We start from the raw sequence: 13,207 nt of genomic DNA on the forward strand, positions 1-13,207 counted from the left end.
ATTTCTTTAACCATACTCCAAAAAATTAAGGTCTATCGTAGAAACATCACAACTCTACAGTACAATTACAATACTGACACTCACACCATAGCCATGTTGTTCAGTATTTACTCTCAGGCCAGGGTCACACAAAATAGCAACTTTTGGCAATCAATACCATCATAAACAGAATACTTTACAAAATACAATACTAAATGCTTTAGGAAGTTGTGGAAATGAAATATTACAAAGGAAGTGAAAGGATGAAGTGGAATGCTTCTCTCTCTTGCTTTACACACTGCTTTTGTGAAATTTCGGGAAATGTATATCAGCAACTGTCAAGTTTCTTAAAACAAATTCCAGTTTCTTCCTACAGTGCAGTAAACTTTTTCTTTTCTTTTTTTTTCACTATCTCAAATTGTTGTTACTATTTAATCAATGTAAAAATAACATGTTTGTATTCCATTAAAATATTTTTTCACGAAAGGATATAGAAACTTTACTCTAACATTTTAATTAGCCATTTTTACACATTCTTCCGTTATTTCTAGTCGTGTGTATTTGTATAGAAATACCCAAAGTCAGTTTTCTTCATGGGAATGGGGGACAGCACAATAAACCAAAATACAAACTAAATTCCCACAAAAAATTATAAAGACCAACTTCTACCAATAGAATACAATTACATAATAAACAGTGATCAAAATCTTAATTTAATGTTCTGTACACTTTAGAACACCTATACACGAAGGAGTGAAAACTTGGGCTTCTTAAAAATAAGGCTTTTACTTCTGACTGGGTAAAAAAAAAAAAAAAAGGGGGGGGGGACACGAACAAGAACTAATCAGTTAAAATGGCCTGCTGTAAATTTAACGAGAGATTTTACAGCTTACTGAACACATTGCTGTAAGGTATAAGTGTGTTATCAGAGGAAGACCCAAAATCTAACAAAGGCACAGCAATGTTAGGTCACATTATAGTAACAATATTGTAAGGTGGCCTTTCACAACCAAGTAACATCACAAAACCAGCAATGTTTATGTATATAACCTAAGATCCTGTCAGTTTTCTTAAATAATTATGTGTGGGTAAGATAGGAAAACAGATGCTTCTGTAGAAGTCAAACTGTAATTGTCACAGGTCATAAAACTAAACTCTCCTTTTATACAGTACTTCAAAGCAGTCCATATAACCATGGAGACAAGAATATAATACAAGTTCCTCTTCTCAGGCAAACTTGTGTGGGTACTTTCTGGTAAGTTCTACTACTGATACTGACAATGCAAGACACAAAGATGCCTGAGAATACACCTGGAGAAACAGGCTTATGTTGAATTTTTGTGTGCCCAGATAAGCCCTACTAATAATCACTTAACCCTTACAATAAGGAAAACTCCTTGATTATCTAAAGATTTGTGGTTATTGATGTGCACATTGCACCCCTGGTCCTCGGTGATGGTCTTCATCATCAGAATCATAGACTTCGGATCTCCCAGTTCCACTTCCACCAGCTATGTTAGGATCATAATCGTGAAGGTCTACTTCTTCTACATGATCACCAATGGGCATCTCAAAGGCTGGGCGTTCTGGAAGCAATGTTTCCAGTTCCTGAAATGAAGTTAGCAATCACAGTTTATTAGATAAACAATAAATCATTAAAATAATGGTCCTCTGCTTTTTAATATTTTAAAAGAATGTAAAGCTTCTTTAGAACATTTTACAATTTAAGTAAAAAATAAAAATAAAAAAACCCTAGGTGTTTTTTTTACAAAAATTTTAATACTCAGTTATATTAGCATTTTAAAAGAACAGTTTGGAGAGCGGTCTCTAAAAATAAAATAGAATAAGCATATTTCAAATATTTAAAAAAAGAAATATTTTGTGCTAATGAAGTGTGCTGTTCAACTTTAACAGTCACTGATCCAGAGTAAATAAAGCAGTCTTTCTTTTTTTCAAAGGTAGCTTCAAAATGTTCACAATATCCTCCATTTCACATAATTTTTAAATTAGTTTTTAAAATCGTCTTATGATAATAATAGATTGCATGTGAATGGATTCACTGTGAAAAGAATGCATTCTGTGGCAAATGGGATCCTCAAATTAGGAATGCTAGTACCTGTGTCTAGTGTTGAAGGAAGCATAGCAAACTGCAAGTGGTGAATATGATACAAACAAGAAAGTTGTAAAGGGTGTGATGAGAGCTTTTATATGCAGATGGAACTGGTGAGGAAGTGCAAGCACCTCTTTATGAGAATTTCAATTTGCTCCTCATCGAGTGGAGTGACCTGAAGGGGAACCCATCATGGGAGACAATTTTAAATTAACTAAATGAGCGTCACCTATATCAATGCTAGGGCAAGAATATTCTGGACCTAATCATCACCCATGACCTTGACAGAACCAAAACCCTTAGAGGAGGCAGCATGTGTCAGGGGTAACCAATGATGAATGTATATAGTGGATGATGAGCGACTGCTCAGTTTTCAAAGTAAGGCTGCATCCACACATGCAACATTCAAGAGGATCTGCTGGTGCTCAATTTCCCAAACTAATAAAATTAGAGGTATGATTTTTTTTTTTTTTTTTTTTTTTTTTTAAAGGAGCATTAGCAACTAAGGCCATATTGCTCCGGGAATATGCGGTGGTTATTCCCTGACCTTTCTGCATCCTCCGTATTTGGTGGTGACTGGATCAAACCCCGGTCGAATCAAGAAGCGTGTGTTACACACTGCTGCTCCTTCCCACCTGGCTACGGAGGCGCCTTAGAGGTATGAACAATCTATGACAGCCTGAAGTGCCACATGGTCTCCATCTACATAGTGGAGAAGATGGAACAAGGATTATGGAATTACTAAATCTGTACTCAAATGATACGAATGTGGCAGAGAGAGAGAGAGAGAGAGAGAGAGAGAGAGAGAGAGAGAGAGAGAGAGAGAGAGAGAGAGAGAGGTCATAATAGCAAAAGAAGGATGTTACAATTAATGAATAAGGAAACAGCTAGTTTAGTGGCGCAATAACTCTGCATGCACCTCTTTTTATTCTTTTTTTAAAGAGAATTCTTTCTGCAGTATATCCAAAGGAATGACAATGTTAAAACTGACTAATCTGTTTACTGTTATAAAAACCTTCGCCAATCCATTCAGTGTTTCGATATTTGCAGTTAAACAATGTTACTTCTATACTTAACCATGCATCTTCTCTTCACACTTCATGTTGAAGGGATAATGTAATCACCACTATCATTTTTAGTGCTGTATGTCACAGTGAATCTTCATTAGGAAAGAGCAATGAAAAAAAAAAAGATGAATGCTCTGTAGGAAGACTAATGCAAAAGTTCAAAAACAGGTTTTAAGTCCAGTAAAATAGTTCAAAAGAAGTGAATTTCACAAAGAAATTCTAGTTTCAATTTTGAACAGGCATGAGTATTTCATAGAGTTTACAGAGATAAATGTTGACAGAAATAACACTGGTTCCCGTCAGTTATGTTATAATGGATAACTTTTTTCAGTGTGAATGTGTCAACAATTGAAAAATTGTTCTTTTTAATAAAGGCTATTTCTACATCTTTGTAGTGGTTATATTGGCCACTACAAAGTTTTTGTAGACCACTAATTCCAGATCACAACATCTAGTTGAGAATAGATGTTGACTAGACTGCTGACAGCTTGGAGAAATTCAAAGGCCAGCTTGACTTTATGACAAGCAAATAATTTCTCCCCCCCCCACACACACTGACCTACCATTAATATCTGGGCACCCCTCCAAGGATGGGGAAACAGATCCTATGCATGCAACACATCACAGAACCTGCTATAAATATGCACACTGGGATTTGAACAGACAATTGCAAAAGCGGGCATGCAAGATGACAAGTTCAACAGAATTGATCACATCAACAAATGCCAAACACCGATTAACATGGTGTAAGGAGCACAAATCCTGGACTGTAGAGCAGTGGAAGACAGTCCAATATGGACAGATGAGTTGGTTTGCACTCTACCAGCCTGATGGCTGTTCCTGGGTGTGAATGCCAGGGGAACAGTTCATTCCTGGTTGTATCCTCCCAACAATGAAGTTTGGTGGAGGCAGTGTCATGGTACAGGGCCCCTTTCATGGTTTGGCTTGGGCCTTTTAGTCGTTATTGACAAAATCATGAATGCTGTGCAATACCAGGCCTTCCTGGACAATTATGCACTTCCAACATTATGGCAATACTTTGAGGAAGGCCCAGAAGTATTGCCAAAATGTTGCCACCTGTATCAGCAAGACACCACACCATGCCATACTGCTCAGGTTGTAACAGAGTGGTTTGAGGACACAGGTGTAGAAAAGTTGAATTGGCCAGCCCAGAATCCTGATCTGAACCCCACTGAGTATCTTTGGGATGTATTGAATTGTCAGGTATGTGCACGTCGAGACTGCCCAAAGAACAAGGCTGAATCGGTGGCTGTGTTAAAGGTCGAATGGAGAAACATATCACCTGACATTTATAAAAAGCTGGTTGAGAGTATGCCGCAAAGATTGAAAGCTGTCATAAAAGCAAAAAGGTTTTAGCACAAAATATTAAATGACACAATAAAAGCTCATTTTTTGTCTAAAGGCAAGTGTCCAGATACCAATGGTAGGGCAGTGTGTGTGTGTGTGTGTGTGTGTGTGTATATATATATATATAAATTTATATAAATTATACACTAAAATTAAAATAAATAATTTCACTGGTACAAATACACAACTCACCTCTCCATAAGCACATGGCTAAGCACACTAGCATAACATGCTAGTCTACTAGCTGAGCCTCCTGGACCAATGCCCACAGTATACTGCAGTGTGCGTCATGCAGAAAATAAAACTAACCACTGGCTAGAAACAATACACAACTACTTTCAGGCTCTCAATTAACCTGGCAGCATGTGCACAGGAACTGACAGGTCCATCTTCAAAATAACCACTGCACATTAACTGCTGGTGCAATGCTAATGGTTGAAAAATTTTCAAACTTTTATTTGAGCAGTTCTGGAAGTGAAATATTAGGCAATTGGAATTATACATGCAAAGAACTTGTTAGGATTTGTGTACTATTTTTACCTTATTACTTCATTGTGCTAGTTTTGGTTTCAATACACAAACAATACATTGCTGAAAATGAAACTAGCACGGTGGCTGATATGCCTGATGCAGCTGCTACAGAAATTATTCTGTAGAGGGAATGTTGGTTAAGAGGGCTTCTTCCATAATTGCGTAGACCTGAGAGAGAGAGAGAGAGAGAGAGAGAGAGAGAGAGAGAGAGAGAGAGAGAGAGAGAGAGAGAGAGAGAGAGAGAGAGCACACACGTATGTCTACACGCAAAAAAGTAAAATTTTTAGCTTTTTGCATTACTGCTTTCAGCAAACTTCATAACCGAGTGTGAACTGCTCTTGCTAATTATCCCACACAGCCAGTGACCAGGTAGTACTACTTTAGAACAGCTGAAAAAATGCTTGATTACAGTTGTCAAATTAAATCTGTGTATATGTTGCTTGTATACCTCAAGCAGTCACTTGTGATATGCATATTGCAGTTTTAATCATTGTACATTGTAATTTAAGCACGTACAAGACAGCTACCATACAGCCACTCCCAGACTTACGTAGGTTGGAATTTCCCTAAATGCTTATGCAGCACTCGCAAATTTGATTGAAGCAAAAAAAGAAATGTTCAGCGAACATATAAATAGAATTAATTATTAAATTTTTTTTTTTTATCTCATGTGCAGAAAAAATTACAAAAAGAGAGGAGACAGGCATAATGTCAGCAAGTTTTACCTTTCAAGCATCATTGCCAGACTTAACTGTCCAGCTGATAAGCACGCCACTGCGGAAGTTGAGGGCTGTGGAGTTTAAGAAGGGGTTTCTTCCAACACATCACAAAATTTCTCTGCAACTGCAGAATCGATACTGGCGACTGCACAGCATACTTTAATGTTTTGGAAACCAGCACGATGCTCGAACCTATTAAACCACCCGTTGCTTGCCACAAACTTTGCTCGTGGTTCGCCATACTTATGCTTAATATCTTCATAAATACCTCTTGCTTTTGCTTGAATGGCCATTGGACTCTGGGGCACTTGCTTCTCAATCTGATTTTCCATCCATATTATTAATAGCTTTTCCACCATCGATATAGCACCTGAACACTGTTTTGTGATCACTGTTGATCTTAAATGCATTGATCCTTTAACATATTCTTTTATACGTGCACTGTGCCTCAAAATTACTGTTGAAGCAGAGACCTCGTTGTTTGGTTTTTAGAAGCATTAGCAACTAAGGCCATATTGCTCTGGGGATATGAGGTGGTCATTCCTAACCTTTCCACACCCTCCGTATTTGGTGGTCACGAGCTCGAACCACGGTCTAATCAAGAAGTGTGTGCTATGCACTGCTGCTCCTGCCCACCTGGCTACAGAGGTGCCTGCAGAGAGACCTAATTCCACGCAATAGATGACAAACTTTGTCCTGCTTCATATTTATCTACATTTCTAAAATCAATTTTGTCTTGTTTCCTAGCATTGCCAGCACTTGCACTTTCAGTTGGTCCCTTTCCCTTCACCATTGTAATAAGTAAACAGGAATGAAGAGAAGGTTCTGAAAATTTGTTTTTTTTTATGATTGAAGAATTCAGTGAAGGGGAACTTATTTCAACATAATACCATAACGTAAAAAACCCACACAATTCCAGTTATCGGTATTATCGCAAATGCAACAAGATCGAGTTTACTACCCATTTATAATAGATTGCACTTACAGGAAAGCCCAATAAACCGGAAAGTGCAAACTGTTGGTAGTGACCTCCAGAAATGTGTTTTAGAAAAATATCACAAAGGCATTCAAAACTGATTCTTACAACGGAACATACAATAACAATGAAAGTGTAGTGTTGGAATTTCTGTAAGTAGAATATTACATAAGCCGGGGAATGGCTGTACTGTCATCAAATGCAATGATTAAAGCATTAATGTTTTGAAACAATGTAAAATATCAGCTATGTTAAGAGAGAAATTTATAGGCAAATTAAAAATCATGACTACCCAATACATTTTCACCTCTGGTTGGAATGGCAAGTCATGCCTTGCTGAATTCTCCCCCGGTAAGCAAGTTAAAAGCTCGGTTTACTCTTTTGTCATTAGCAAAAGTTTGGCAATGCTAATTGTGATCACTTTACAGTTGCTGATAGGTGTAGGGAGCTGCAAAAATTTGCTGTGAAACAAGGCCATTACACATGTAGAACCAGCTCCAATGAAAATTTAAAGTTATTGCTTTAAAAATTTAACAATGGACCAAGGAGCTACTCCACACAGGAACAAAAGTTAAAACCTAGGCATACCCTAGCTATTGGTAAAAATTTAACATCACTTTGCAGTTGACGTGGGTTACAAAAAAATGCTATGAAACGTGATTATAACCTGTATATTAAACTCCCAACAGTATGCTATCAGCAACTACTGATCAAAACACAGCTGTAGCAGGAGGTAAAATCCAGTTCCACTTGGCAATTTTAACATTTACTGAATGTAATAATGCCTTCAGTAAATAAAAAGAAAAGCCATTTATCAAATTGGCATACCAGCCTATGAAATTACACAAAAAATGAATGTGTCAGTCAAACCTGATTCAATAGACAAGTAGGTGTAGTCATGTTCATCAGCAACACATTATTTTATCAAATTTTATATTTGTTTTTTAAACTTGGCACAGCACAGTAGCATTGAAAGTAAGAAAAAAAAACTCTTAACCAGCTCTTCTTTTTCTCAAATACAGAACATTGGTTATTCAGAATAATTTGAAAGGCTGATCTTTTTTTTTTTTTTTTTTTATTTTCAGTAGCACAGTAAGCTTTGGTTATAGTGGTCATGTTTGCAAATTGAATTTATTATAATAAACGAAAGATTGAGTTTACCACCTGTTTATAACAGACTGTACAAACAAAAAGCCAAATAAACCGAAAACTGCAAATTGTTTTATGGTTGTGACCTTTAGAATTCTATGCGACAAGAAATGTGCCCTAGAAAAATATCACAGACTAATTTAGCCGAAGATTCCGTAAGAATAATATCAGCTGAAACTGTGCAAGTTATTATTCTTCTCAATTTTTAATGATAAAATGTGAACGAAAAGAAAATGCGTAGTTTTAACATTGCAACTAAAAACGGAGATTAACAGAATTAGAAAAGGTGAAAATTTAGAAAATCTTTCCAAAGAGTTAAATGTGGACTTAAACAATTTACGACAGCAAGAAAAAATTCCAATGCCATATCAGAATTTGTGTAGATTATGGATCGTGAAGGAGGATCTAGCAAGAAAAAGACTATGTCGAAACCTAAAAATGCCGCTTTAGAGAGTGCACTTTATTTGTGGTTTCTTAAGAAGCGAAGTTTAGGTGAAGCAGTGTCTGGCCCAATGTGTGAAAAAGCATTGGATTTTAATCGAAAATTAATAGGTAATGAAGATTAAGGCAAGCACAGGTTTGCTGAAAAACTTTAAACCGAGACCTGGTACACGTGAACTAGATATTCAAGGCGAGAAAATTTCTGCACACAAATCAGCAACGGTGTCCTTTGAAAAGTAAGTTTGTTTCAGTTACAGCAAATTATGAGAAGGAAAAAGTTTATATTGTTGATGAGACGGGCTTATCATGGAAAGAATTACCGAGAAAAACCCTAGCCACTAAAAGAGAAATGCTGGCACAAAGTTTTAAGACGAGGAAAGAGCGAGTTACAATTGCTGTGTGTGCAAATGCCACCGGGAAGCACAGACTGTTGCTGTTCATTAATCAGTAAGTCGAAAAAACCGAGAGCATTTAAAAATCTTTCTAATTTTTCCATTTTGTATAAAAATCATAAAAATGCCTGGATGGATGTTTCTGTTTTCCGAGATTGGTTTATAATTTTTAAAATTTAATTAATCTTATGAGAAAAATTATCTGGTTCGATTATCTGGAAAATTTGGCTATCCGAAAGAGGTCTGACATCAATTATTCCGGATAACTGACGTTCTACTGTAGTGACAATTCACATGCACAAAAAATAAAAAAGATTTAATCCCATTCTACCAATGTAAAATTTCACAATTATAATCAAACACATTCTTACAGCTGTAACCACATAATCAGCACACATTCTCACCTGCTCTAAAATAACAAACTAATTAGTGCTTCATGCAAGTGTTCTATAACCAGCTTATACAGCTGCAATTAGCAAGAGTAGTAGTAGTAGTGCCACATTACTTAATTCACTAAATAAGCAGCAGTGCTAGAAGAGAAAAAGGTCATTAATTTTTGCATGGATTACAAGTATTAAACAGAAAATAAATAAATATTCCAAAATATGAATACTCTCTCTGTAGCTGGTAAGTAAAATTATACATAATAAACATAACATTTGTTTTTAATGTACAGCTCACATACATTGTACATAACCACAGAGCTATGGTGGCAAAAATGAAACTCTGCGATCTCGTTGTTAGTGGGAGAAATTGAAAAAGAATTCACATTCTTCAAGAAGAATAGTTAATAATGTGAGTTACAGTTATGTAAATTCTGATTCCACACACAGATCTTGGGAAAGAAGAGAAATCGAAAATTTAGAGGTACTAGATATTGTATGCAATACACTGGCAAAGTTTCATTACAGTTCATTCAATTTCATTATAACATTTGCAAGACATTAGTTTTTTGCAGTCTTTTGAAATTAAACAAGCTATTCACAAGCCACTGATCCCAACTGAGATGTAAAATAATCCACTTTACAAATTGCTGCAGAAGTCCACATCACTTGTACAAGCCAAAGAAGTCACCATGAGCAAAACAAAGCCAGCAGGTCACAACTTATTTCATAATTCTCAAAAACTGTAAAAACTTTTACATGGAAAATAAAGGTTAAAAAAAAAAAAAAAAGAAAAGAAAAAAAAAGTAAATCAAGTAAAATTAATTATGCAGTACCAACAACTTTTAAATAGTAATTAATTTCCCCAAAACCTTCCTTCTGATGGTAGGCAATAACAAAAATAATAATAATAAAAATAGCATAAATCAAATTTTAGCCACCTACTTTAATTGTAGTCTCATCTGCAAAGTGGTTTTCAGGAAACTGAACATCGAATTTAATGTAGAGATTGCCCTTTTCAAAAGGATTACGATAAATAGGCATGCCTTCACCTAAAACTCCCTTTACAGAGCCTACAGGAAGGAAAGAGAAAGTTAAAAAAATGCATATTATGTGATACACCAAATAAGCGGCCCATTAATAATAACAAGTGCACAGTTGGGTTCTTTTAAAATATGCAGTGATAACTAAGACCAAGGCATTGGTATATAATAAACAAACAATAAAGGCACCCACAATATGAGAGACAATTAAAACTACGCCTTCTACACTACATACGTAGTTCAAATTTATGGGTAAACTATGGTGTATCTACACCGATATTATATAGCAGGGGTGGCCAAAGAGCAGATCATGGCTTTAATTTTGGTCGATCACTTTAAATATAGTCAGCCCTCGATTTGCGCGGCCAGGTATACTACCAAAATTTTATATTGCGCAGCGGGTTTCGCTACCTGTGTGTTATTTCATTTATTATTTATTTTTTTATGAAGCTTCAAAAATAGGAATGAAGAGCAAATTTTGGAAATTTATTTATTTATTTTTTTTTGCATGATTGAAGATTTCATTGAAGGAGAAACATTTCACCATAATAACGTAAATTCCAAAAAGAATTCCAGCTGTCGGTATTACTGCAAATGCAATAAGACTGAGTTTACTACTCGTTAATAATTTGATTGCACTAACAGAAAAGCCCAATAAACCGGAAAGTGCAAATTGTTTTTATTATTGTTTTATGGTCGTGACCTCCAGAAATAGCTTTAGAGAAATATCACAAATGCGTTCAAAACTAATTCTTATAACAATATAACCAAACAGAGCAATAAATGGTGGTGTTTGTCCGGTTATTTTGGAAACAAAAAACTTCCTCATTCGGGAATCCTCTTCATCAATTATCCTATGTTAGCTGTTCAGACAGAATACATGTATTTTTCTGGTTCGCGCAACTTAAGTGTTTTAATCGGCAAGCATTGCTTTTGCTGCTTTAATAACCGGACAGTACTTATGTTAATTTAATACCTTTTGATTTAAAATGAATACTACAAAAAAGAGTAAAACATATCGTTTTCATCAAGAGTGGGAACTTGAATACTTTTTTGTAATGGTGAAAGGAAAATGTTGCTTTTTGATTTGCAATGCTTCCGTGGCTATACCCATAAAGGAAATTTAGAAAGGCACTCAATGTACTCCATGGTAAATACCAATCAGATTTTCCACTGAATAGCGACCTTAGAAAAAATAAATTAGAACTTAAACCCAGATTATTTGCGCAACAAAATTTCTTTGTGACACCTAATTTACAATCTAAAGCAGTAACTGTAGCATCATTTAAAGTGAGTCATCTTTCAAAAAAATTCAACTCATTTTCTGATGGTCAATTCATCAAAGACGCATTTTTAGAAATAACAGATTCTCTTTTTGAAAATTTTAAGAACAAAAATGAAATTAAAAGTGCCCTTCAAGATCTGCAATTATCTCGAAATACTGTGATGCGACGTGTCGAAAAAATGAGTAAAAATGTGAGGGAACAATTGCGTGCTGATATTGCTAATTGTGTGTCCTTTTCTTTACAACTGGGTGAATCTGCAGATGTTAGTGATACAGCTCAGTTGCTCATTTTTATTCGTATGGTTTTCGATGATTCTGCCACTAGAGAAGAACTGCTGGGTATGGTTTCGTTAAAAGAAAGAACTAGAGGTCTTGATATCTTTAACTCATTCAAACATTTTATTGAAAAAATTAAATTACCACTATTTAAGCTCGTATTGGTAACAACAGATGGAGCTAAAGCAATGACGAGGCATCTTAACGGATTCATCGCATTGTTCCTAAAGGATGATGAATTCCCAGATTTTTTGAGTTACCACTGTATCATCCACCAACAAGCGTTAGCCAGCAAAATTGTGAATTCCATCAGAAAACAATCTCTTCAAAGGAGACTTTCCGAAATGCAACTCGATGAAAATGAACCAGACCTGACATTACACACAGATGTGAGGTGGCTAAGTTGGAGTAAGTTTCTACAGAGATTTCGAAATTTGCTGAATGAAATAAAAAAATAAAATAAAAAAATTGTTGATCAAAGGGGAGATATTATCAGCAGCTACACGATACGGAGTGGTTGTGTGATCTGGCTTTTTTTCTCAGATGATTTTACTAGTAAAAATAAAAATGTGGGTGTCACCCACCTACTAATCATGTTGATTAGTAGTATTTCTACATGCAAGATCATTTGCAAAAATATCCTGTTTTTGAATTTAATAGTGAGAATTATGTTTCTGAAATTGAGAATGTTGTGGACGATTTTGAAACCAGATTCAGTGATTTTTAAAACAATTGAAGACATTGTTCAATATATTTCTTATCCATTTAACGTCGACTTAGATATGAAACAAATTGCAGAAAGAAAAAAAAAAAAAAAAACGCTGCAATTTTTCACAAGGAGAAAATATTTCTTGAAAACGAAATTATTACATCTTCCTAAAAGCCGCAGCGCCAGAAAAAGAGTTTTGGAAATATGCTTGCCGAGAAAAGTACCCAAATGTAAAAAAATGCAGTGAACTTTTAAATTCCTGTTTTGGTTCCACATATATGTGAATCTGCCTCGGCCTTTTTGTATTTAAAACAAACAAAGACTCGCTGTGCTCTTACGGACTTGCACACAGAAGATTCTTTACGGTTGGCCTTATCACATCCCCAATTTTGAAAGCTTGGCAGATGACATTAAGACAAACTTTGCATAAATTAAAATTTTAAATACATATGAATTTAAAATAAGAATTCTGAACTGTACTGAATTTTAATTTATAAACAACATTTTTCAATATGTGTTGATTAACTTTTTTAACCTTGTGCAATGTAATTTTTGAGATGGTAGATTGCGGCACATTTTGAAGGAAAAAAGTAGATCGCATCACAAATTAAGTTGGCCACTCCTGTTATACAGATAATAAATTACTAGAATAAGAGAAATCTACCTCAATATCATACAAAGAACACTTACGTACGATACTCTCCATAAATTAAAATGAATAAAGCATTAACGCAAAATGATTACAGTAAAAAATCAATTGAAAATTCAAAAAAAACAAA

The 13,207-nt window shown here is 35.2% G+C and overlaps 1 protein-coding gene across 1 annotated transcript in view; it reads right to left on the bottom strand.

Moving 5' to 3' along the window:
- Positions 1–787: 787 nt before the first annotated feature.
- The window catches only part of LOC150082576 (dnaJ homolog subfamily A member 2-like), a 117,385-nt gene continuing 104,965 nt past the window's right edge, over positions 788–13,207 (bottom strand). The window contains exons 9-10 of the mRNA XM_090377534.1: positions 10,061–10,188; positions 788–1,587 (exon numbers count right to left, since the gene is read on the bottom strand). Of these exons, the coding sequence (XP_090233660.1) occupies positions 1,399–1,587; positions 10,061–10,188 (317 nt within the window). The 3' untranslated portion in view covers positions 788–1,398. The remainder of the gene's footprint in view (positions 1,588–10,060; positions 10,189–13,207) is intronic.

This window comes from Mastigoproctus giganteus, chromosome 7 (genome assembly GCF_048544385.1).
Source record: "Mastigoproctus giganteus isolate SK-2022 chromosome 7, ASM4854438v1, whole genome shotgun sequence".
Lineage (NCBI taxonomy): Eukaryota > Metazoa > Arthropoda > Arachnida > Uropygi > Thelyphonidae > Mastigoproctus > Mastigoproctus giganteus.